General features: G+C 55.9%; 1 protein-coding gene across 1 annotated transcript; it reads left to right on the top strand.

The window, feature by feature from the left end:
* Positions 1 to 942: 942 nt before the first annotated feature.
* On the top strand, positions 943 to 26,202 carry HNRNPL (heterogeneous nuclear ribonucleoprotein L; the record flags this gene model as incomplete). Its single annotated transcript, XM_074531853.1, is given in 12 exon segments — positions 943 to 1,231; positions 3,629 to 3,747; positions 4,400 to 4,637; positions 5,492 to 5,577; positions 6,217 to 6,313; positions 7,258 to 7,330; positions 13,849 to 13,920; positions 17,737 to 18,032; positions 19,691 to 19,812; positions 22,594 to 22,795; positions 25,093 to 25,150; positions 26,107 to 26,202. Coding segments are annotated over 12 exon segments (1,696 nt in total), but the record flags the coding sequence as incomplete, so codon positions are not given.
* Between the last annotated feature and the right edge of the window lie 601 nt (positions 26,203 to 26,803).

Genomic DNA, 26,803 nt, shown 5'->3' with positions numbered 1-26,803 from the left:
TTTTGGCGTCGTTTGGGGTCATTTTGGGTCATTTTGGGGCCGTTTCGTTCCTGAGGGGGCTCCGGGACCCCCGAATTGGGGAGGGGGCGGTGCCAACCCCTCACGCTGAAACCCCGCCCCGTCTCTTCTGATTGGCTGAGAGCTCGCGAGCCTCACGCTGATTGGTCGAGGCGTTCCCCCAGCAAAAAAGGCGGCCTCGTGTGCACAGGTGAATGAAAGGGCTGAGATGATTGGGTGGCGGATGGTGGGAATGAGAGGACAGCGGTGATTGGTTGGGGCCGCGGGGCGGGTGGTCAAGGAGCGTGCGAGGGGGCGGGGTTGAGATGGGTGAGGAGGAAGTGCGCCCCCTTGCGGCTGGGAGGCCCAGTGCTCCCAGTTACCGCCAGTGCCCTCCCAGTGCCTTCCCAGTACTTCCTGCGCTGAGTAGTGGGGAACGTCCTGCACGCGCTGGCCAATCACAAGCGAAAACACCAGCAAATATACCAATCAGAGCGCTGCACTGAGGGGCGTGTGCGTTGATTGACGTACAGCTCAGCCAATGAGTGAGCGGCATGCCCGGTGCGCGAGACCAGAGGCCGGGGCTCCTCGAGACGGGCCAATGGTGGCCGGATGAGGTTGATCGACGTCTTGCGGCGGCAATGGCGGGGGCGCCGCGGCCGAAAGGCGCTGTGGGAAGAGGGAGGCGGGATCTGCGGGTTGGACAAGAAGAAGGGCGGAGCCTCGCCCTGACTGGCAACCGCTCCTCCAATCAGCACGGTGGGCGGACGGACCGTTGCGCGCGGCGACGAATGGTATTTTCAGGATGGCGCTGATAGGCAGCTCAGCAGACCAATAGGCACCGGGTATTTTCTGTGATCGAACCAATCACAACGGCGTGCGGCCTCGCGGGTGCGGCGGGAACAGCGTCAGCCAATGGGATGGCCGGACAGCCTTGATTGACGCGTGGGCGGGCCAATGGGGGCGTGTCGTGGGCGGGACTGCGGAGCGGGGCGCCATGTCGCGGCGGCGGTGGCGCGGCCCTCAGGGTGCTGAAGGTGGCGGACGCGGAGCCGACATGGGGAAGATGGCTACGGGCGGCGGCGGCGGCGGTTCGGGCCGATATTACGGCGGCGGTGGCGGCGGCGAAGGCGGGAGAGCCCCTAAACGCCTGAAAACCGAGAGCGCGGAGGCGCCGCCTCATGGGCCCGGTGGGCCGGGGGGCGCGGGCGGCGGGGCCGGAGCAGGAGGATCGGTGAGAATGGGGGAAAGCGGGGAGGGGATTTGGTGTGGGGAGCGGGAGTAGAACAGCTCCTAGAGGGGCGGAAAACGCTGTGGGGGGATTAAATGGAGCGGCAGGAGCTGAGGGGGTAAAGGAGGTCCTGTGAGGGGGCAAAAATGGCGGGAAGGGCTGAGGGGGTAAAAGAGCTCCCTTGAGGGGCCGAAAATGGAGAGAAGGGTTGAGGGGGTAAAGAAGCTCCTGCGAGGGGGCAAAAATGGCGGGAAGGGCTGAGGGGGTAAAAGAGCTCCTGTGAGGGGGCGAAAATGGAGAGAAGGGTTGAGGGGGTAAAGAAGCTCCTGCGAGGGGGCAGAAATGGAGGGAAGGGCTGAGGGGGTAAAGAAGCTCCTGAGAGGGGGCAGAAATGGAGGGAAGGGCTGAGGGGGTGTAGGAAACCCTCATGAAAAGTTAAAAGTGGAAAGAGGAGCTGAGGGGAGGAAAGAGATTTCAGTGAGGGGGGAAAATGTGGGGAGGAACGTTCTGAGGGGACAGACATGGCGGGAAGGGCTTAGGGGAGGAGAAGATCCCGTCTGAGGGGTAAATATCGGGGGGTAAATCTGAGGGGGGGCAAAAGATTTTCTTTGAGGGGGTAAATAGTGCGGGAGGGTAAAAGATCCCTCTTGAGGGGGTAAATGTTGAGGAGGAGTAAAATATTTGCTGTGAGGGAGTAAGTATTGGGGGTAAATATTGAAGGAGGATAAAGGATATTTGAGGGAGTGAATATTGAAGGGGGAAATGTTGGATGGAAGTGAAGATCATCCATGAGAGTGTAAATTTTGGGAGACAAGTATTGGGAGATAAATATTGGGAGGTAAATACTGAGGAATGGAAAAAGATATTTTTTGCGAGGTAAATACTGGGAGGTAAATATGGAGGAGTGCAAAAATATATTTTCTGAGGGAATGAGGGATAAATATTGGGTGGTAAATAACAAGGGACAGCAGATATTTTGAGTGTAAATCGTTCCTATAAAGAAGTTAATATTTGAGACCGCTTCAATTTAAAATTTAAAAATTTAGGGGTGTAGCAGTTTTGTTTTGACTCGGCCTGGCCCCAGAGCTGCAGGGTTTAGGGATGTCCCCAAACCCATCGGGGCTGTCCCCAAACCCATCGGGGCTGTCCCCAAACCTATCAGGGATGTCCCCAAACCCAGCAGGGATGTCCCCAAACCCATCAGGGATGTCCCCAAACCTATCAGGGATGTCCCCAAACCCAGCAGGGATGTCCCCAAACCCATCAGGGCTGTCTCCAGCCCATCAGGGATGTCCCCAAACCCATCAGGGCTGTCCCCAAACCCATCGAGGATGTCCCCAAACCCATCAGGGCTGTCCCCAAACCCATCGAGGATGTCCCCAAACCCAGCAGGGCTGTCCCCAAACCCAGCAGGGCTGTCCCCAAACCCATCGAGGATGTCCCCAAACCCATCAGGGCTGTCCCCAAACCCATCGAGGATGTCCCCAAACTGAGCAAAGGTGTCCCCAAACCCAGCAGGGATGTCTCCAACCCATCAGGGCTGTCCCCAAACCCATCAGGGATGTCCCCAGCCCATCAGGGATGTCCCCAAACCCATCAGGGCTGTCTCCAGCCCATCAGGGATGTCCCCAAACCCATCGGGGATGTCCCCAAACCCATCAGGGATGTCCCCAAACCCATCGGGGCTGTCCCCAAACCCAGCAGGGATGTCCCCAAACCCATCAGGGATGTCCCCAAACCCATCAGGGATGTCCCCAAACCCATCGGGGCTGTCCCCAAACCCAGCAGGGATGTCCCCAAACCCATCGGGGCTGTCTCCAGCCCATCAGGGATGTCCCCAAGCCCATCAGGGATGTCCCCAAACCCAGCAGGGATGTCCCCAAACCCATCAGGGCTGTCTCCAGCCCATCAGGGATGTCCCCAAACCCAGCAGGGCTGTCCCCAAACCCAGCAGGGATGTCCCCAAATCCATCAGGGATGTCCCCAAACCCAGCAGGGATGTCCCCAGTCCATCAGGGATGTCCCCAGCCCCATCAGGGATGTCCCCAAACCCAGCAGGGCTGTCCCCAAACCCATCAGGGATGTCCCCAAACCCAGCAGGGATGTCCCCAGCCCATCAGGGATGTCCCCAAACCTATCAGGGCTGTCCCCAAACCCATCGGGGATGTCCCCAAACCTATCAGGGATGTCCCCAGCCCCATCAGGGATGTCCCCAAACCCATCCGGGCTGTCCCCAAACCCATCAGGGATGTCCCCAAACCCATCAGGGATGTCCCCAGCCCCAGCAGGGATGTCCCCAAACCCAGCAGGGCTGTCCCCAAACCCATTGGGGATGTCCCCAAACCCATCAGGGCTGTCCCCAGCCCAGCAGGGATGTCCCCAAGCCCTCGGTGTCCCCAGGAGAACTACGAGGACCCGCACAAGACGCCGGCGTCGCCCGTGGTTCACATCCGCGGCCTCATCGACGGCATCGTGGAGGCCGACCTGGTGGAGGCGCTGCAGGAGTTCGGGCCCATCAGGTGGGACAGGGGTGGGGACATGCAGGGGACATGCAGGGGATTTGGGGCAGACAGTGGGGACAGTGTGCTGGGGACACTGAGGATCCTGGGGACACTGGGGTGGGGACACCAGGGGACATGGGGGGAACAGTGGGGACAATGTGCTGGGGACACTGGGGTGGGGACAGGGGGTATTGGGGACAGTATGCTGGGGACACCAGAGGACAATAGGGACAGTGTGCTGGGGACATTGGGGTGGAGACACTGGGGGGACACAGGGGGGACAAGGGACACAGAGATGGGGACAGTGGGGTGGCGGGACATGTAAGGGACTTGGGGTACGTGGTGGGGACACTGGGGTGGGGACACTGAGATGGACAGTGTGCTAGGGACACCAGAGGACAGTGGGGACACTAAGGGTTGGTGCCACCATGGGCTGATGCCACCATGGCTTGGTGCCACCACGCTGACCGTGTCCCCGTGCCCCAGCTACGTGGTGGTGATGGCAGGGGTTGGTGCCACCATGGGCTGATGCCACCATGGGTTGGTGCCACCACGCTGACCATGTCCCCGTGTCCCAGCTACATGGTGGTGATGTCAGGGGTTGGTGGCACCATGGGCTGATGCCACCATGGGTTGGTGCCACCACGCTGACCGTGTCCCCGTGCCCCAGCTACGTGGTGGTGATGCCCAAGAAGCGCCAGGCCCTGGTGGAGTTCGAGGACATCCTGGGCGCCTGCAACGCCGTCAACTACGCGGCCGACAACCAGATCTACTTCGCGGGGCACCCGGCCTTCGTCAACTACTCCACCAGCCAGAAGATCTCGCGGCCCGGGGACAGCGACGACGCGCGCGGCGTCAACAACGTGCTGCTCTTCACCATCCTCAACCCCATCTACTCCATCACCACCGTGCGTTTTGGGGCTTTATTGGGGTTTTACTGGGATTTATGGGGGTTTTATTGGGTTTTATAGGGGTTTATTGGGGTTTGGGGTCACTACCAACGTGCTGCTCTTCACCATCCTCAACCCCATCTACTCCATCACCACTGTGCGTTTTGGGGCTTTATTGGGGTTTTATTGGGATTTATGGGGGTTTTATTGGGTTTTATAGGGGTTTGTTGGGGTTTGGGGTCACTACTAACATGCTGCTCTTCACCATCCTCAACCCCATCTACTCCATCACCACGGTCAGTGAGGCTGGGGTTTGAGGGTTTATTGGGGTTTATAGGGATTTTATTGAGGTTTATAGGGGTTTATTGGGGTTTGGGGTCACCACCAACGTGCTGCTCTTCACCATCCTCAACCCCATCTACTCCATCACCACGGTCAGCAGGGCTGGGATTTGAGGGTTTATTGGGGTTTATAGGGATTTTATTGAGGTTTATAGGGGTTTATTGGGGTTTGGGGTCACTACTAACATGTTGCTCTTCACCATCCTCAACCCCATCTACTCCATCACCACGGTCAGCAGGGCTGGGATTTCGGGGTTTATTGGAGTTTTATTGGGTTTTATTGGATTTTATAGGATTTTATTGGGATTTATTAGGGTATAGGGGAGTTTGGGGTCACCACCATGGTGCTGCTCTTCACCATCCTCAACCCCATCTACTCCATGGTCAGTGGGGTTTGGGGTGTCCTAGCTTGGTTTTGGGGGGGGTCTTTTGCTGTAGTTTTGGGGTCCCATGTCCATTTTGGGGTTCTGGGCCGTATTTTTGGGGTCCCGTGTGTGTTTTGGGGTGCCCCTGACCCCCGTGTCCCCCCAGGACGTGCTGTACACCATCTGCAACCCCTGCGGGCCGGTGCAGAGGATCGTCATCTTCCGCAAGAACGGCGTGCAGGCCATGGTGGAATATCCAAACCCGCTCTGGGGCTTCTGGGGGCTCCCCGAAATCCCAGGAATGGGGATCAGAGGGGTCTGAGGCCACCAGAACAGCTCAGGGCGAGGCTGTCCCTGTGTCCCCACCACCCTGAGGTCCCAAAATCCCCAAATCCCATCAGGAATTGCCCCAAATCCTGTCAGGAATTCCCCAAACCCCATTGGGAGTTTCCCCAGTGCCAAATCCCTTCAGGAATTCCAGATTCCGTCAGGAATTCCCTCAATCCCAGATCCCTCAGGAATTGCCCCAATCCCAGGTTCCGTAAGGAATTCCCCAAATTCTACTGAGGATTCCCTCAATCCCAAATCCCATCAGGAATTCGCCCAGTTCCAAATCTCTCAGGAATTGCCCCAATCCCAAATCCCTTCAGGAATTGCCCAGATCCCTCAGGAATTGCCCAGATCCCTCAGGAATTGCCCCAGATCCCTCAGGAATTGCCCCAAACCCTCAGGAATTGCCCCAAACCCAAATCCCATCAGGAATTGCCCTAGATCCCATCAGGAATTGCCCTAGATCCCATCAGGAATTGCCCCAGATGCCTCAGGAATTGCCCCAGATCCCTCAGGAATTGCCCCAAACCCCAATCTTTGAGGTTTCCTTGACCCGCCCACGTTTGACTCGGTGCAGAGCGCCCAGCGCGCCAAGGCCTCGCTCAACGGCGCCGACATCTACTCGGGGTGCTGCACCCTCAAGATCGAGTACGCCAAGGTGGGCGCACCTGGGGGCACCTGGGACATGTGGGCACACCTGGGGGACACACCTGGGACACACCTGGGGGCAGCTGGGGGTACCTGGGCACACACCCGGGGGCACCTGGGACATAAGGACACACCTGGGACATGGGGACACCTGGGACATGGGGACACCTGGGACATGTGGGCACACCTGGGGGTACCTGGGCACACCTGGGCACACACCTGGAAGCATCTGGGCACACACCTGGGGGTACCTGGGCACACACCTGGGACATATGGGCACACCTGGGGGTACCTGGGCACACACCCGGGGGCACCTGGGACATAAGGACACACCTGGGGGCAGCTGGGGGCAGCTGGGGGTACCTGGGCACACACCTGGGCACACGTGGGGGTACCTGGGCACACACCTGGGGGCACCTGGGACATGTGGGCACACCTGGGCCATGGGGACACATGGCACACCTGAACACCTGGGCGTACCTGAGGGTATTTGAGGACACACCTGGGCACACCTGGGAGCATCTGGGCATGCCTGGGGGTACCTGGGCACACCTGGGGGCACACCTGAAACACCTGGGAACAGATGGGAATGTATCTGGGCACAGCTGGAGGTACCTGGGCACACCCTTGGGGGTACCTGGGCAAACCTGGGGGCACACCTGGGGATGGCTGGGCAAGCACCTGGGGGTAGCTGGGCACACACCTGGGGGTACCTGGGCACATGTGGGGACACCTGGGCAGACACACCTGGGCACACCTGGGGGTACCTGGGCACACCTGTGGGTACCTGGGCACACACCTGGGGGTACCTGGGCACACCTGTGGGTACCAGGGCACACACCTGGGGACACCTGGGCACACCTGGGGGTACCTGGGCACACCTGGGGGTACCTGGGCACACCTGGGGGTACCTGGGCACACCTGGGCAGGTGCCAACCCCCCGTGCCCCCCCAGCCCAGCCGCCTGAACGTGTTCAAGAACGACCAGGACACCTGGGACTACACCAACCCCAACCTGAGCGGGACAGGTAGGGCCGGGCAGCCCCAGCTGGGCTGGGAATTGGGGACAATTCCTGGGATTTGGGGGCTCGGGAAGGGGGGATGAGCCAGGGGGTCCTTCCCAACACTGGGGGGGTCTCACTCAAAAATCCCTGGGGTTTTTCCTAAAATTGGGGGGGGGGGTTCCAGGGGTCCTTCCCAAAAATTGGGGGATTCCAGGGGTCCTTCCCAAAAATTGGGGGATCTTTGCCAAAATTGGGGAGTCCCAAGGATCCTTCCTCAAATTAGGGTTTTTTTCTCAAAATTGGGGGTCCCAGGGATCCTTCCCAAAACTGGGGAGATCTTTCCCAAAAAAAGGGGGGGGTTCCAGGGATCCTTCTCAAAATTGGGGGTCCCAGGGATCCTTCCCGAAATTAAGGGGATCTTTCCCAAAATTAGGGGGTCCCAAGGATCCTTCCTAGAATTGGGAGTTCCTTCCCAAAATTGGGAGATCCCATGCAAATAAAGGAGGGTCCCAGGGGTGCTTCCCAAAATTAGGGAATCTTTCCCAAAATTAGGGAATCTTTCCCAAAATTTGGGGCTGGGGGGGTTTGTCGTGCGTCAGCCCCGCGCCCATCCCGGGCACATTCAGCCTCTCCTCCTCCTCTTCCTCCTCCTCCTCCTCCTCACACCACACTGGGGGGGCTCAAGCAACCCCTCAAAACCAAAAATCCAGGAGAAAAAAAACCCCAAAAAACCCCAAAAAAACCCCAAAAATCACCAACACCAGAGGCAGCAGGAGCCCCCGGCGAGGGACGCGGCACCACGGACACAGAGCGAGGACATTTGTAGGAATTGTCCCATTCCCAAGGCACAAATTGGGGCAATTTTAGGAATTTCAGCAACATCAACACAAGCCAGGAGCATTTCATGGGAATTTTGGCATTTCCAAGGCACAATTTGGGTGAATTTTAGGAATTCTTTGAACATCAACACAACCCAGCAGCATTTCATGGGAATTCTCTCATTTCCAAAGCACAACTTGGGCAAATTTTAGGAATTTCAGCAACATCAACACAAGCCAGGAGCATTTCACGGGAATTTTGGCATTTCCAAGGCACAATTTGGGTGGAATTTTAGGAATTTCTACATCAGCACATTCCAAGAACATTTTTTTTTTAGGAATTTTGGCGCCTCCAAGGTACAATTTGGGTGAATTTTAGGAATTCTCTCAACATCAACACAACCCAGCAGCGTTTCATGGGAATTCTCTCATTTCCAAGGCACAATTTGGGTGAATTTTAGGAATTCTTTCAACATCAACACAACCCAGCAGCGTTTCATGGGAATTCTCTCATTTCCAAGGCACAATTTGGGTGAATTTTAGGAATTTCAGCAACATCAACACAAGCCAGGAGCATTTCACGGGAATTTTGGCATTTCCAAGGCACAGTTTGGGTGGAATTTTAGGAATTTCTACATCAGCACATTCCAAGAACATTTTTTTTTTAGGAATTTTGGCGCCTCCAAGGTACAGTTTGGGTGAATTTTAGGAATTCTCTCAACATCAACACAACCCAGCAGCGTTTCATGGGAATTCTCTCATTTCCAAGGCACAATTTGGGTGAATTTTAGGAATTCCAGCAACATACCAAGACACAGCCCAAGAACATTCTGATTCTTTTAGGAATTCTCTCACTGCCAAGGCACAATTTGGGTGAATTTTTAGGATTTCAGCAACATCAATACAAACCAAGAGCATTTCATGGGAATTCTTTCACTTGCAAGGCACAAACTCAGAGGTTTTTGGGAATTCTTTCAGCATCAACACAACCCAGGAGCATTTCATGGGAATTCTCTCATTTCCAAGGCACAAATGTTGACGGATTTTAGCATTTCAGCAACATGGACACATCTCAAGGATATTTTTTTTAGGAATTCTTTCACTTCCAAGACACAAACTCAGTGGTTTTTTGGGATTTCAGCAACATCAACACAACCCAGGAGCATCTCATGGGAATTCTGGCACTTGCAAGGCACAGTTTGGGTGAATTTTAGGAATTCTTTCAACATCAGCACAACCCAAGAGCATTTCATGGGAATTCTCTCATTTTCAGAGCAAAATTTGGGTAGAATTTGGGATTTCAGCAACACGGACACAACCCAAGAAGGTTTTTTTTCAGGAATTCTTTCATTTCCAAGGCACAAAACCCAGCGGGTTTTAGGATTTCAGCACCATCAGCACAACCCAAGAACATTTTTTTAGGAATTCTTTCACTTCCAAGGCACAAATCTCGATGGTTTTTAGGAATTGCAGCAACATGGACACAACCCAGGAGCATTTCATGGGAATTCTCTCATTTCCAAGGCACAAAACTCGGTGATTTTTAGGAATTCTTTCAACATCAACACAAACCAAGAGCATTTCATGGGATTCCTCTCATTTCCAAGGCACAATTTGGGTAAATTTTAGGATTTCAGCAACACGGACACATCCCAAGAACATTTTTAGGAATTCTCTCCTTTCCAAGACCTCATTTCCGGGATTTTCAGGAAATCTCTTTTCCAGCACCTCATTTCCAGGATTTTTAGGAATTCTTTCCTTTCAAAGACCCAATTTTGGTGGGTTTTAGGAATTTTCTCATTTCCAAGACCATTTTTGGTCATTTTTAGGAATTCTCTCCCTTCCCAGGCCATTTCCTTGGGTCTTTTTAGGAATTTCCTTACCACACTTCCAAGGGATCTTCCAAGACCATTTTTGATGGTTTTTGGAATTCTCTCCAACCCAAGACCAATTTTTTGACCTCCAGGACCATTTATTGATGGTTTTAGGAATTCTGTCATTGGGGACACAAAACCCCAGGGTTTTTAGGAACTCTTTTCTCTTCCGTGACTCAATTTCGGGGATTTTGGGAGCTTTTATCTCTTCCATGACTCAATTCAATGATTTTAGGAATTCTTTTTCATTTCATGCCACAGTTCAGTGGTTTTAGGAATTTTTCCCATTCCACGCCACAATCTCAGTGGTTTAATGAATTTTTCCCATTCCACACCACAATTCAGTGGTTTTATGAATTTTTCCCATTCCACGCCACAATTCAGTGGTTTTATGAATTTTTCCCATTCCATGCCACAATCTCAGTGGGTTTATGAATTTTTCCCATTCCACACCACAATTCAGTGGTTTTATGAATTTTTCCCATTCCATGCCACAATTCAGTGGTTTCGGGACCACCCAAGGCCCTTTTTGGTGCTTTCAGGAGCTCCTGAGCATCCCCGAGGTGCCGACACCTCCCAAAAACCCCAAACCCACCAAACCCGGCCTGGAGGGGGCCCAAACTCCCCAAGGAACATTCCAAGGAACACCCCAGGAACATTCCAGAAACACCCCAATTAACACCCAAGGAACATTCTGGAAACATTCCAGGAACATTGTGGGAATATTCCAGCAACACCCCAAGGAACATTCCAGAAACAACCCAGGAACATTCCAAGGAACATTCTGGGAACATTCCAGCAACACCCAAGGAACATTCCAGAAACACCCCAGGAACATTCCAAGGAACATTCTGGGAATATTCCAGCAACACCCCAAGGAACATTCCAGAAACATTCCAGGAACATTCCAAGGAACATTGTGGGAATATTCCAGCAACACCCAAGGAACATTCCAGAAACATTCCAAGGAACATTCTGGGAACATTCCAGCAACACCCCAAGGAACATTCCAAGGACACCTCCAGGAACATTCCAGAAACACTCCAAGTAACACCCAAGGAACATTCCAGAAAAACATTCCAGAAACACTTCAGGAACATCCAAGGAACACTTAAGGAACATTCCAAGGAACATTCTGGGAGTATTCCAGCAACATCCCAAAGAACATTCCAGAAACACCCCAAGGAACATTCCAGAAACACCCAAAGAACATCCCAAGGAACATTCTGGGAACATTCCAGAAACACCCCAAGGAACATTCCAGGAACATCCCAAGGAACATTCCAGGAACATTCTGGGAATATTCCAGCAACACCCCAGGAACATTCCAGAAACACCCAAGGAACATCCCAAGGAACATTTTGGGAACATTCCAGAAACACCCAAGGAACATTCTGGGAACATTCCAGAAACACCCAAAGAACATTCCAGGGACACCCCCAGGAATGTTCCAGGGACACCCCAAAGAACATTCCTGGAACACCCCAGGAACGTTCTGGCAATATCCCAAGGAACATTCCAGAACATTCCAGGAACATTCCAGGGACACCCCCAGGAATGTTCCAGGAGCGCCCCAAGGAACACCTCAGGAACATTCCAGAAACATTTCAGGAACATTGCAGCTGCATCCCCAGGAGCATTCCAGGAACATTCCAGCAACACCCCGGGAACACCCAGAGAACATTCCAGCAACACCCAGAGAACATTCCAGCAACACCCAAAGAACATTCCAGCAACACCCAGAGAACATTCCAGCAACACCCAAAGAACATTCCAGCAACACCCAAAGAACATTCCAGCAACACCCAGAGAACATTCCAGCAACACCCAAAGAACATCCCAGGAACATTCCATCAAGACTTCCAGGAACACCCCTGGAACATTCCAAAAACACCCCCGGGGACATTCCAAGGAACATTCCAGAAACACCTTGAGCAGCACCCCAGGAACGTTCCAGAAACATCTCCAGTAACATCCCACAGAACATGTTAGCAGTGTTCCAAGCGCACACCAAGGAACGTTCCAGAAACGTTCCAGAAACACCTTCAGCACCCCAAGGGACACTCCAGGAGCACCCCAGGAACAACACCAGAAGAACACTGCCAGGAATGTTCCAGAAACATTCCAGGAACAGGCCAGGAGCGCCCCTGGAACGTTCCAGAAACACCTTCAGCATTCCAGGAACATTCTGGCAACACCCCAAGGACATTCCAAGGGACATTTCAGGAATGTTCCAGGAGTGCACCAAGGAACCTTCCAGAAACACCCCAGAGAACATTGCAAGGAACATTCCAAGGAACATTCCAGAACACTCCAAGGAACATTCCAGAACACCCCCAAGAAACATTTCAGGAACACTCCAAAGAACACCCAAGGAACCTTCCAGAAACACCCCAGGAACATTCCAAGGAACATTCCAGGAACATTCCAAGGAACATTCCAGAACATTCCAATGAACACCGCAAGGAACATTCTAGAAACACCCCAAGGACATTCCAGGAACATTCCAGAACACTCCAAGAAACATTTCAGGAACATTCCAAAGAACATTCCAGAAACACCTCCAGCAACATTCCAAGAGCACCCCAGGACCACCCCAAGGAACATTCCAGAACATTCCAAAGAACATTCCAGAACATTCCAAGGAACATTCCAGAACATTCCAGAACACTCCAAGGAACATCCCAGAACATTCCAAGGAACATTCCAGAACATTCCAAAGAACACCGCAAGGAACATTGTAGAAACACCTCGAGAATATTCCAGGAGAACTCCCAGGAACACCCCAAGGAACATCCCAAGGAACATTCCAGAACATTCCAAGGAACATTCCAGAACATTCCAAGGAACATTCCAGAACATCCCAAAGAACACCCCAAGGAACATGCCAAGGAACATTCCAGAACGTTCCGGGGTCTCCGGGGGTGCCCGTTTTGGGCCGTTTTGGGCGCTTTTGGTGACTCTCGCCCTGTGCCGCAGGGCCCGGCGCCGCCAGAGCCGAGGGTAAGAGGAGCCCCCAGGAGGGGCCCCAAGGACTTTATTGCCCCCCCAGGAGCTGTAAGTACCCCCCGTGCTCTCCTTCTGCCCCCTGTGCTCTCTTTTTGCCCCTTTTCTCTCTTTTTGCCCCTTTTCTCTCTTTTTTTACACCTTTTCTGGCTTTTTTTACCCTTTTTCTCTCTTTTTTCCCTTTTTCTCTCTCTTTGCCCTTTTTCTCTCTTTCCCCCTTTTTCTCTCTCTTTCCCCATTTTCTCTTTTTACCCTTTTTCTCTCTTTTTTCCCTTTTTCTCTCTCTTTGCCCTTTTTCTCTCTTTCCCCCTTTTTCTCTCTCTTTCCCCATTTTCTCTTCTCTTTTTTCCCTTTTTCTTTCTCTTTGCCCTTTTTCTCTCTTTCCCCCCTTTTTCTCTCTCTTTCCCCTTTCTCTTCTCTTTTTTCCCTTTTTCTCTCTCTTTGCCCTTTTTCTCTCTCTTTCCCCTTTTTCTCTCCTCTTTTTTCCCTTTTTCTCTTTTTTCCCTTCTTCTCTTTTTTCCCTTTTTCTCTCTCTCTTTGCCCTTTTTCTCTCTCTTTTCACCCCAAAACCAAATCATGGCGATTCTCCAGGAGGGGGAGGATTTGACCAAAACTTTGAGTTCTGACCCCAACCCTGCCTTCAATCCTGACCCCCCCCCATGCCCTGGTGCCATGGGGGCGTTCATTACCACCCCTAATGAATAATTAATGATTAATAATTAATGATTAATGATTAATGATTAATTACCACCGTTGTGCTGATGGGTGGGCGGGGGGTTCCCGGGTCCTGGGGGGGGTTTTGGGGGGGTTGTGACCCCTCCCCACGTGTGTGCCCCCCCCCCAGGAGAGCCCGGCGGGACCCCCAACAAACGGCAGCGACAGCCGCCCCTGCTGGGCGACCACCCGGCCGAGTACGGTACGGAATGGGGGCTTGGGGGGCTTGGGGGGCTTTGGGGCAGGTTTGGGGGGGCTGGGAGAAGATTTGGGGAGGTTTGGGGGGTTTGGGGCAGGTTTTGGGGGGTTTAGGGCAGGTTTGGGGGGCTTTGGGGCAGGTTTGGGGGGGTTTAGGGCAGGTTTGGGGGGGTTTGGGGCAGGTTTGGGGGGGTTTAGGGCAGGTTTGGGGGGGTTTAGGGCAGAGTTTGGGGCAGGTTTGGGGGGGTTTGGGGCAGGTTTGGGGGGCTTAGGGCAGGTTTGGGGGGGTTTAGGGCAGGTTTGGGGCAGGTTTGGGGGGCTTAGGGCAGGTTTGGGGGGGGTTAGGGCAGGTTTGGGGGGGTTTGGGGCAGATTTGGGGGCTTTAGGGCAGGTTTGGAGTGGTTTAGGGCAGGTTTGGGGGGTTTAGGGCAGGTTTGGGGGGGTTTAGGGCAGATTTGGAGTGGTTTAGGGCAGGTTTGGGGGGCATAGGGCAGGTTTGGGGCAGGTTTGGGGGGGTTTGGGGCAGGTTTGGGGGGGTTTGGGGCAGGTTTGGGGGGCTTAGGGCAGGTTTGGGGGGGTTTGGGGCAGGTTTGGGGGGCTTAGGGCAGGTTTGGGGGGCTTGGGGCAGGTTTGAGGGGGCTGGGAGGAGATTTGGGGGGGCTTAGGGCAGGTTTGGGGGGGTTTAGGGCAGGTTTGGGGGGGCTTTGGGGCAGGTTTGGGGGGCTTGGGGCAGAGTTTGGGGCAGGTTTGGGGGGGCTTTGGGGCAGGTTTGGGGGGCTTGGGGCAGAGTTTGGGGCAGGTTTCGGGGGGCTTTGGGGCAGGTTTGGGGGGGTTTAGGGCAGGTTTGGGGGGGTTTAGGGCAGGTTTGAGGGGGCTGGGAGGAGATTTGGGGAGGTTTGGGGGGGTTTGGGGCAGGTTTGGGGGGGCTAGGAGGAGATTTGGGGAGGTTTGGGGCAGGTTTGGGGCAGGTTTGGGGGGGCTTTGGGGCAGATTTGGGGGGGTGGGAAAAGGTTTGGGGGGGTTTGGGGAAGGTTTGGGGGGCTTGGGGCAGGTTTGGAGTGGTTTAGGGCAGGTTTGGGGGGGTTTGGGGCAGGTTTGGGGCAGGTTTTGGGGGGCTTAGGGCAGGTTTGGGGGAACTAGGGAGGGATTGGAGGGGCTGGGGGTAGCTTTGGGGGGGACTGGGGGTAGTTCTGCGGGGCTTTGGGGCAGATTTGGGGGGGCTGGGGGAGGTTTGGGTGGGCTGAGGGGCATCTTTGGGGCAGATTTGGGGGGCTTGGGGATGGTTTGGGGCAGATTTGAGGGGGCTGGGAAAAGGTTTGGGGCAGAGTGGGGGTACCTTTGGGGCAGTTTTGGGGGGCTGGGGGCTCGTTTGGGGCAGGTTTGAGGGGGTCTCCTCTCCCTGGGGTCTGTGCCCCATTGCTGTGAACCCTGCCAGGCTCTGGGGGGGCCCCTCTGCCCCCAGGGTAGGGCTGGGGACCCCGGGGGTCTCTCCCCCAATTCGGGGGTCTCTCTCACCCCATTTTGGGTCTGTTTTCCCCATTTCAGGGGGTCCCCACGGCGGGTACCACCACGGGCACTACCATGCCAAGGGTTACAGGGTCTCCCATCACCATGAGGGTCTCTCCCCCAATTCGGGGGTCTCACCCCTGTTGTTTTGCCCCATTTCAGGGGGTCCCCACGGCGGGTACCATCACAACGAGGGCTACGGGCCCCCTCCCCACATTTGGGGTCTCTCTCTGTAATGGGGTCTCCTATCACCATGGGGGTCTTTCCCCCAATTCAGGGGTCTCTCCCCCATTTCAGGGGTCTCTCCCCCAATTCGGGGGTCCCACCTGACCCAATTTTCCCCATTTCAGGGGGTCCCCACGGCGGGTACCCCCACAACCACTACCATGACAAGGGTTACGGGGTCTGCCATCACCATGGGGGTCTCTCCCCTATTTCAGGGGTCTCTCCCCCATTTCAGGGGTCCCACCTGACCCTATTTCCCCCATTTCAGGGGGTCCCCACAGTGGGTACCCCCACGGGCAATACCATGACAAGGGTTACAGGGTCTGCCATCACCATGGGGGTCTCTCCCCCAATTCGGGGGTCCCACCTGACCCTATTTTCCCCATTTCAGGGGGTCCCCACAGTGGGTACCCCCACGGGCAATACCATGACAAGGGTTACAGGGTCTGCCATCACCATGGGGGTCTCTCCCCCAATTCGGGGGTCCCACCTGACCCTATTTTCCCCATTTCAGGGGGTCCCCACGGCGGGTACCACCACGGGCACTACCATGCCAAGGGTTACAGGGTCTGCCATCACCATGGGGGTCTCTCCCCCAATTCGGGGGTCTCACCCCTGTTGTTTTGCCCCATTTCAGGGGGTCCCCACGGCGGGTACCACCACGGGCACTACCATGACAAGGGTTACGGGGTCTGCCATCACCATGGGGGTCTCTCCCCCAATTCGGGGGTCTCACCCCCATTTCAGGGGTCTCTCCCCCAATTCGGGGGTCCCACCTGACCCAATTTCCCCCATTTCAGGGGGTCCCCACGGTGGGTACCCCCACGGGCACTACCACTACGACGAGGGCTACGGGCCCCCTCCCCACATTTGGGGTCTCTCTCTGTTATGGGGTCTCCTATCACCATGGGGGTCTCTCCCCCAATTCGGGGGTCTCTCCCCCAATTCGGGGGTCTCTCCCCCATTTCAGGGGTCTCTCCCCCAATTTGGGGGTCTCACCCCTGGTTTCTTGCCCCATTTCAGGGGGTCCCCACGGCGGGTACCACCATGGGCACTACCATGACAAAGGTTACAGGGTCTGCCATTACCGTGGGGGTCTCTCCCCCATTTCGGGGGTCTCTCCCCCAATTCGGGGGTCTCTCCCCCATTTCGGGGGTCTCTCCCCCAATTCGGGGGTCTCTCTCACCCCATTTGGGGTCTGTTCTCTCCCCATTTCAGGGGGTCCCCACGGCGGGTACCACCATGGGCACTACCATGCCAAGGGTTACAGGGTCTACCATCACCATGGGGGTCTCTCCCCCAATTCAGGGGTCTCTCCCCCATTTCAGGGGTCTCTCCCCCAATTCGGGGGTCTCTCTCACCCCATTTTGGGTCTGTTTCTGCCCCATTTCAGGGGGTCCCCACAGTGGGTACCACCACGGGCACTACCACCACGACGAGGGCTACGGGCCCCCTCCCCACATTTGGGGTCTCTCTCTGTTATGGGGTCTCCTATCACCATGGGGGTCTCTCCCCCAATTCGGGGGTCTCTCCCCCAATTCGGGGGTCTCACCCCTGTGTTTCTGCCCCATTTCAGGGGGTCCCCACAGTGGGTACCATCACAACGAGGGCTACGGGCCCCCTCCCCACATTTGGGGTCTCTCTCTGTTATGGGGTCTCCTATCACCATGAGGGTCTCTCCCCCAATTCGGGGGTCTCTCCCCCAGTTCGGGGCTCTCTCCCCCAATTCGGGGGTCTCTCCCCCAATTCGGGGGTCTCTCCCCCAATTCGGGGGTCCCACCTGACCCTATTTCCCCCATTTCAGGGGGTCCCCATGGCGGGTACCACCATGGGCACTACCATGCCAAGGGTTACGGGGTCTGCCATCACCATGGGGGTCTCTCCCCCAATTTGGGGGTCTCACCCCTGGTTTTTTTCCCCATTTCAGGGGGTCCCCACGGCGGGTACCCCCACGGCCACTACTATGACAAGGGTTATGGGGTCTCCTATCACCATGGGGGTCTCTCCCCCATTTCAGGGGTCTCTCCCCCAGTTCGGGGGTCTCTCCCCCAATTCGGGGGTCTCACCCCTGTTTTTTTCCCCATTTCAGGGGGTCCCCACGGCGGGTACCACCACGGGCACTACCACCACGACGAGGGCTACGGGCCCCCTCCCCCCCATTACGAGGGGCGCCGCATGGGGCCGCCCCCGGTGGGCGGGGGGCACCGCCGGGGTCCCGGGCGCTACGGGCCCCAGTACGGGCACCCCCCCCCGCCGCCGCCGCCGCCCCCCGACTACGGCCCCCACGCCGACTCGCCCGTGCTGATGGTGTACGGGCTGGACCAGGCCAAGATGAACTGCGACCGCGTGTTCAACGTGTTCTGTCTGTACGGGAACGTGGAGAAGGTGGGCAGGGGTCTCCTGAGGGGGTTTGGGGGTGTTTGAGGGGTCTGCATGGGGTTTGGGGGGTCCTCAGTGGGGCTGGACTAGGCCAAGATGAACTGCGACAGGGTCTTCAACGTGTTCTGTCTGTACGGGAATGTGGAGAAAGTGGGCAGGGGTCTGCAGAGGGGTCTGGGGGTGTCCTGAGGGGTTTGGGGGGTGTTTGAGGGGTCCTCAGTGGGGCTGGACCAGGCCAAGATGAACTGCGACCGCGTGTTCAACGTGTTCTGCCTGCACGGGAATGTGGAGAAGGTGGGCAGGGGTCTGCAGGGGGGTCTGGGGGGGATTTGGGGGGAGTCTGGGGGGGATTTGGGGAGGCTGGACCAGGCCAAGATGAACTGCGACAGGGTGTTCAACGTGTTCTGCCTCTATGGGAATGTGGAGAAGGTGGGCAGGGGTCTGCAGTGGGGTCTGGGGGTCTCCAGAGGGGTCCGGGGGGTGTTTGGGGGGTCCTCAGTGGGGTTTGGGGGGGACTTGGGGAGGCTGGACCAGGCCAAGATGAACTGCGACAGGGTCTTCAACGTGTTCTGCCTGTATGGGAACGTGGAGAAGGTGGGCAGGGGTCTGCAGGGGGGTCTGGGGGGGATTTGGGGGGTGTCTGGGGGGGATTTGGGGAGGCTGGACCAGGCCAAGATGAACTGCGACCGCGTGTTCAACGTGTTCTGCCTCTACGGGAACGTGGAGAAGGTGGGCAGGGGTCTCCTGAGGGGTCTGGGGGTCTGCAGAGGGGTCTGGGGGGTCCTAAAGGGGGTTTGGGGCAGTTTGGGGGGTCTGCAGTGGGGTTTGGGGGGGATTTGGGGAGGCTGGACCAGGCCAAGATGAACTGCGACAGGGTCTTCAACGTGTTCTGCCTGTATGGGAACGTGGAGAAGGTGGGCAGGGGTCTCCTGAGGGGTCTGGGGGGGATTTGGGGGGAGTCTGGGGGGTTTGGGGGGGATTTGGGGAGGCTGGACCAGGCCAAGATGAACTGCGACCGCGTGTTCAACGTGTTCTGCCTGTACGGGAATGTGGAGAAGGTGGGCAGGGGTCTGCAGGGGGGTCTGGGGGGTCCTAAAGGGGAATTGAGGGGTCCTACAGGAGGTCTGTCCCCTGTCCCACTGTCCCAGTGTCCCTCACCTGTTCTCTTACCTGTCCTGTCCCACCTGCACAGGTGAAGTTCATGAAGAGCAAGCCGGGTGTGGTCACTGTCCCTCACCTGCCCCAGTGTCCCTCACCTGTCCCTGTCCCCTCACCTGTCCCAGGTGTCCCCTGTCCCCTCTCACCTGTCCCACCTGTCCCTGTCCCCTCACCTGTCCCAGGTGTCACCTGTCCCACCTGTCCCAGTATCCCTCACCCTGTCCCTGTGTCCCTCACCTGTCCCCTCTCACCTGTCGCAGGTGAAGTTCATGAAGAGCAAGCCGGGTGTGGTCACTGTCCCTCACCTGTCCCACCTGTCCCTGTCCCCTCACCTGTCCCAGGTGTCCCCCTCTCACCTGTCTCACCTGTCCCACCTGCGCAGGTGAAGTTCATGAAGAGCAAGCTGGGTGTGGTCACTGCCCCTCACCTGTCCATGCCCCACTGTCCCTCACCTGTCCCAGGTGTCCCCTGTCCTCCCCTCACCTGTCCATGTCCCACCTGCGCAGGTGAAGTTCATGAAGAGCAAGCCGGGCGCGGCCATGGTGGAGATGGCCGATGGCTACGCCGTGGACAGAGCCATCACCCACCTCAACAACAACTTCATGTTCGGCCAGAAGCTCAACGTCTGGTGCGCGTTTGGGGCAATTTGGGGCAATTTTGGGCAATTTTGGGGTGTTTGGGGTCATTTTGGGGGGTCCCTGAGGGATTTTGGGGTGGATATTTTGGGATCCCAGTCCCATCTCTGCCATCACCCACCTCAACAACAACTTCATGTTCGGCCAGAAGCTCAGCATCTGGTGCGGATTTGGGGCAATTTGGGGCAATTTTGGGCAATTTTGAAAAATTTGGGGTCATTTTGGGGGGTCCCTGAGTGATTTTAAGGGTTTATAGTGATTTTTGGGGTGGATTTTCAGGGGTTTTTGCGGTGCATTTTTGGGGTTTTCTGACACGCTTTTTCCCACAGAGATTTTTGGGGTGGTTTTTGGTGGTTTTGGGGTGGATTTTGGCAGTTTTGGGGTGGGTTTTTGGGGTTTTTCACCTCTTTTCCCCCCGCAGCGTCTCCAAGCAGCACGCCATCATGCCGGGCCAGTCCTATGGGGATTATGGCGATTTTTGGGGTGGATTTTGGGGTTTTTTAAGCCATTTTTCCCCCGTTTTTTCACCATTTTTTCACCGTTTTTTCACCGTTTTTTCCCGTTTTTTCCCCGTTTTTTCCCGTTTTTTCACCGTTTCTCCCTGTTTTCTCCCCATTTTCCCTCCCCAGTGTCTCCAAGCAGCACGCCATCATGCCGGGCCAGTCCTACAGGGTTTATAGGGATTTTTGGGGCGGATTTTATGGTTTTTAACCCATTTTTTCACCGTTTTTCCCCGTTTTTTCACCGTTTTTTCCCGTTTTTTCACCGTTTCTCCCCATTTTCCCTCCCCAGCGTCTCCAAGCAGCACGCCATCATGCCGGGCCAGTCCTATGGGGTTTATAGGGATTTTGGGGTGGATTTTGGGTTTTTTTAAGCCATCTTTTCACCGTTTTTTCGCCATTTTTCCCCGTTTTTTCCCATTTTTTCACTGTTTCTCCCCATTTTCCCCCATTTTTCCCTCCCCAGCGTCTCCAAGCAGCACGCCATCATGCCGGGCCAGTCCTACGGGGTTTATGGGGATTTTGGGTCGGATTTTGGGGTTTTTAAGCCATTTTTTCACCGTTTTTTCCCGTTTTTTCACCGTTTTTCCCCGTTTTTTCCCCATTTTCCCCCATTTTCCCTCCCCAGTGTCTCCAAGCAGCACGCCATCATGCCGGGCCAGTCGTACGGGCTGGAGGACGGCTCTTGTGGGGTCTGTGGGGGATTTTGGGGTGGATTTTTGAGGATTTTGGGGTTTTTTAAGCCATTTTTTCACCGTTTTTTCCCGTTTTTTCACCGTTTTTTCCCGTTTTTTCACCATTTTCCCCCATTTTTCCCCCGCAGTGTCTCCAAGCAGCACGCCATCATGCCGGGCCAGTCGTACGGGCTGGAGGGCGGCTCCTGTGGGGTCTATGGGGGATTTTGGGGTGGATTTTGGGGTTTTTTAAGCCATTTTTTCACCGTTTTTCCCTGTTTTTTCACCGTTTTTCCCCGTTTTTTCCCGTTTTTTCACCGTTTTTCCCCATTTTCCCCCATTTTCCCTCCCCAGTGTCTCCAAGCAGCACGCCATCATGCTGGGCCAGTCCTACGGGGTTTATTGGGATTTTTGGGGTGGATTTTGGGGTTTTTTAAGCCATTTTTCCCCGTTTTTTCCCTTTTTTTCCCCGTTTTTTCCCGTTTTTTCACCATTTTTTCCCATTTTTTCACCATTTTCCCCCATTTCCCTCCCCAGCGTCTCCAAGCAGCACGCCATCATGCCGGGCCAGTCCAATGGGGTTTTTGGGGTTTTCTGACCCATTTTTTCACCGTTTTTCCCCGTTTTTTCACCGTTTTTTCCCGTTTTTTCCCATTTTCTCCCCGTTTCTCCCCGTTTTCCCCCCGCAGCGTCTCCAAGCAGCACGCCATCATGCTGGGCCAGTCGTACGGGCTGGAGGACGGCTCCTGTGGGGTCTGTGGGGGATTTTGGGGTGGATTTTTGAGGATTTTGGGGTTTTTTAAGCCATTTTTTCCCGTTTTTTCACCGTTTTTTTCCTGTTTTTTCACCGTTTTTCCCCGTTTTTTCACCGTTTTTCCCCGTTTTTTCACCATTTCTCCCCATTTTCCCTCCCCAGCGTCTCCAAGCAGCACGCCATCATGCCGGGCCAGTCGTACAGGGTTTATTGGGATTTTTGGGGTTTTCTGACCCATTTTTTCACCGTTTTTTCCCGTTTTTTCACCGTTTTTTCCCGTTTTTTCACCATTTCTCCCCATTTTCCCCCCGCAGCGTCTCCAAGCAGCACGCCATCATGCCGGGCCAGTCGTACGGGGTTTATAGGGATTTTTGGGGTGGATTTTGGGGTTTTTTAAGCCATTTTTTCACCGTTTTTTCCCGTTTTTTCCCCATTTCCCTCCCCAGTGTCTCCAAGCAGCACGCCATCATGCCGGGCCAGTCCTATGGGGATTTTTGAGGATTTTGGGGTTTTCTGATTCATTTTTTCACTGTTTTTCCCCATTTTTTCACAGTTTTTTCCCATTTTTTCACCATTTTTTCCCATTTTTTCATCTTTTTTCCCCATTTTTCCCTCCCCAGTGTCTCCAAGCAGCACGCCATCATGCCGGGCCAGTCCCACGGGCTGGAGGACGGCTCCTGTGGGGTCTATGGGGGATTTTGGGGCGGATTTTAGGGTTTTTTAAGCCGTTTTTTCCCGTTTTTTCACCGTTTTTCCCCGTTTTTTCACCGTTTTTCCCCGTTTTTTCACCGTTTTTTCCCATTTTTTCACCGTTTCTCCCCGTTTTTTCCCCATTTCCCTCCCCAGTGTCTCCAAGCAGCACGCCATCATGCCGGGCCAGTCGTACGGGCTGGAGGACGGCTCGTGCAGCTACAAGGATTTCAGCGGCTCGCGCAACAACCGCTTCTCCACGCCCGAGCAGGCGGCCAAGAACCGCATCCAGCACCCCAGCAACGTGCTGCACTTCTTCAACGCGCCCCTCGACGTCACCGAGGACAACTTCTATGAGGTATACGGGAGCCTTCGGCCTCATCTTCATCCTCATCCTCACCTTCATCCTCATCCTGCCCTTCACTATCCCTGTCCCTGTCCCTGTTCCTCTTCCTGTCCCTGCCGCTCGACGTCACCGAGGACAACTTCTACGAGGTACCTTCATCCTCACCTTCATCCTCATCCTCATCCTCATCCTGCCCTTCATTATCCCTGTCCCTGTCCCTGCCGCTCGACGTCACCGAGGACAACTTCTATGAGGTATACGGGAGCCTTCGGCCTCATCTTCATCCTCATCCTCACCTTCATCCTCATCCTGCCCTTCATTATCCCTACCCTGTCCCTGTCCCTGCCGCTCGACGTCACCGAGGACAACTTCTACGAGGTATGGGGTGGCCTTCGGCCTCATCTTCATCCTCATCCTCACCTTCATCCTCATCCTCATCCTCCTCAGGATCATCCTGCCCTTCATCCTCATCCTCCTCTTTAATCCTCATCCTGCCCTTCACTATCCCTCTCCCTGTCCCTGCCGCTCGACGTCACCGAGGACAACTTCTATGAGGTACCTTCGGCCTCGGAGTCATCCTCATCCTCATCCTCATCCTGCCCCTCATCCTCATCCTGCCCTTCACTATCCCTACCCCTGTCACTGTCCCTGTTCCTGTCCCTGCCCCTGTCCCTGTCCCTGCCGCTCGACGTCACCGAGGACAACTTCTATGAGGTACGGGAGCCTTCGGCCTCATCTTCATCCTCATCCTCACCTTCATCCTCTTCATCCTCATCCTCACCTTCATCCTCATCCTCACCCTCATCCTCCTCAGCATCATCCTGCCCTTCATTATCCCTACCCTGTCCCTTTCCCTGTCCCTGTCCCTCGATGTCACCAAGGACAACTTCTGCGAGGTACCTTCGGCCTCATCCTCACCTTCATCCTCATCCTCACCTCTTCATCCTCCTCTTTAATCCTCACCCTGCCCTTCCTCCTCCTCTTCATCATCCCTGTCCTTAATCCTCTTCCTGTCCCTGCCTCTCAACATCACCGAGGACAACTTCTATGAGGTTTGGGATGGCCTTCGGCCTCATCCTCACCTTCATCCTCGTCCTCACCTTCATCCTCATCCTGCCCTTCATCCTCATCCTCCTCAGTATCACCCTTCCCTTCAGTATCCCTGTCCCTGTCCCTGTCCCTGTTCCTGTTCCTGTCCCTGTTCCTGTTCCTGTCCCTGTTCCTGTCCCTGTCCCTGCCGCTCGACGTCACCGAGGACAACTTCTATGAGGTACGGGGTGGCCTTCGGCCTCATCCTCATCTTCATCCTCATCCTCACCTTCATCCTCTTCATCCTCCTCAGTATCACCCTGCCCTTCATTATCCCTGTCCCTGTCCTTGTCCCTGTCCCTGCCGCTCGACGTCACCGAGGACAACTTCTACGAGGTACGGGATGGCCTTCGGCCTCGGGGTCATCCTCACCTTCATCCTCTTCCTTCTCTTTAATCCTCACCCTTCGCTTCATCCTCCTCTTCATCGTCTCTGTCCTTAATCCTCTTCCTGTCCCTGCTGCTTGATGTCACCGAGGACAACTTCTATGAGGTACGGGAGCCTTCGGCCTCGGGGTCATCCTCACCGTCATCTTCATCCTCCTCCTCCTCAGCTCTCTCTTCATTTTCTCTGTCTCATTCCTGATGTCTGCCCTTCATCCTCTTCATCCTCATCCTCCTCGTTCTTGTCCTCTCCTTCCTCGTCCTCCTCCCCTTCGTTCTTATCCTCCTCATCCTCCTCCTCATCCTCCTCTTCATCCTCCTCTTCATCCTCCTCCTCATCCTCCTCTTCATCCTCATCCTCCTCCTCATCCTCCTCTTCATCCTCCTCCTCATCCTCCTCCTCATCCTCCTCATCCTCCTCCTCATCCTCCTCCTCATCCTCCTCCTCATCCTCCTCCTCATCCTCCTCATCCTCCTCTTCATCCTCCCGACTGCAAACCCCCATCCTGACCCCTCAAACCCCTCCTGACCCCCCAAACCCCCTCCCCACCACCCAAATCTCCCCCAAGCCCCTCCTGACCCCCCAAAATCCCCCCAAAAACCTTCCCAAACCCCCCCAAAGCCCCTTCCCAGCCCCCCCAAACCCCCCCAAAGACCCCCCCAAAATCCCCAAATCCCCCCAAAGCCCCTCCCCAGCCCCCCAAAATCCCCAAATCCCCCCAAAGCCCCTCCCCAGCCCCCCAAAAACCTCCCCAAATCCCCCCCAAGCCCCTCCCCAGCCCCCCCAAACCCCCCCTGAGCCCCCCAAACCCCCCCTGACCCCGTTTGTCCCCCCAGATCTGTGACGAGCTCGGGGTCAAGCGCCCGTCCTCGGTCAAGGTGTTCTCTGGCAAGAGTGAGTGGGGGTCTGGGGGGGATTTGGGGGGTTTGGGGGGGATTTGGGGGGGATTTGGGGGTCATGGGGGGATTTGGGGGGTCCGGGGGGGATTTGGGGGGGTCAGGGGGGAGATTTGGGGGGGTCAGGGTGGGGTTTGGGGAGTCAAGGGAGATTTGGGGGTCAGGGTGGGATTTGGGGGGGTCACGGTGGGATTTGGGGGGTCATGGGGGGATTTGGGGGGTCAGGTGGAATTTGGGGGGGTCAGGGTGGAATTTGGGGGGTCTGGGTGGGATTTGGGGGGTCCGTGGGCGATTTGGGGGGGATTTGGGGGTCATGGGGGGATTTGGGGAGTCCGGGTGGGATTTGGGGGGGTCAGGGTGGGGTTTGGGGGGGTCAGGGTGGGGTTTGGGGGGTTAGGGTGGAATTTGGGGAGTCAAGGGAGATTTGGGGGGTTCAGGGTGGGATTTGGGGCTCTGGGGTGGTCAGGGTGGGATTTGGGGGGTCAGGGTGGGATTTGGGGGGCATTTGAGGATGTTTGGGGGGTCAGGGGGTGTTTGGGGGTGTTTTGGGGGGACTTGGGGGTGTTTGGGGGTTCAGGGTGGGATTTGGGGTGTCAGGGTGGGATTTGGGGGGCATTTGGGGATGTTTGGGGGGTCAGGGGGTGTTTGGGGGTGTTTTGGGGGGATTTGGGGGTGTTTGGGGGGTTCAGGGTGGGATTTGGAGGGTCAGGGTGGGATTTGGGGGGGATTTGGGGGTGTTTGGGGGTTCAGGGTGGGATTTGGGGGTGTTTGGGGGGTCAGGGGGTGTTGGGGGGGGCACTGACGGAGGGGATTTGAGGAGGATTTGGGTGGTGGGGAGGGGGCTTGGGGGGTGTTTGGGGTGTTGTGGGAATTTGGGGGTGTCGGGGACCCCCGTGTGACCCCGCGTGACCCCATGACCCCGTGTGACCCCCGTGTGACCCCGTGTGCCCCCAGGCGAGCGCAGCTCCTCGGGGCTGCTCGAGTGGGACTCCAAGAGCGACGCCCTGGAGACGCTCGGGTTCCTGAACCACTTCCAGATGAAGAACCCCAGTGAGTGCTTCGGCCTCATCTTCATCTTCATCCTCAGCCTCATCCTCATCTTCATCCTCATCTTCATCCTCAGCCTCAGCCTCCCAGCCCCCTCCCCACCCTGCCCTTCATCCTCTTCCTCCTCCTCCTCCTCCTCTTCCTCAACCACTTCCAGATGAAGAACCCCAGTGAGTGCTTCGGTCTCATCCTCCTCATCCTCATCCTCAGCCTCAGCCTCAGCCTCATCTTCATCCTCAGCCTCATCCTCAGCCTCATCCTCATCTTCATCCTCAGCCTCAGCCTCAGCCTCAGCCTCAGCCTCAGCCTCCCAGCGCCCTCCCCACCCTGCCCTTCCTCCTCCTCCTCCTCCTCTTCCTCAATCACTTCCAGATGAAGAACCCCAGTGAGTGCTTCGGCCTCAGCATCATCCTCCTCATCTTCATCCTCAACCTCATCTTCATCTTCATCCTCATCCTCATCCTCATCTTCAGCCTCATCCTCATCCTCAGCCTCATCCTCATCCTCAGCCTCAGCCTCCCAGCCCTCTCCCCACCCTGCCCTTCATCCTCCTCCTTCTCCTCTTCCTCAACCACTTCCAGATGAAGAACCCCAGTGAGTGCTA

Source organism: Zonotrichia albicollis, chromosome 39 (genome assembly GCF_047830755.1).
Source record: "Zonotrichia albicollis isolate bZonAlb1 chromosome 39, bZonAlb1.hap1, whole genome shotgun sequence".
Classification (NCBI taxonomy): domain Eukaryota; kingdom Metazoa; phylum Chordata; class Aves; order Passeriformes; family Passerellidae; genus Zonotrichia; species Zonotrichia albicollis.
Note: the sequence above shows the minus strand (reverse complement) of the source record. Positions and strands in the feature narration are given on the sequence as shown.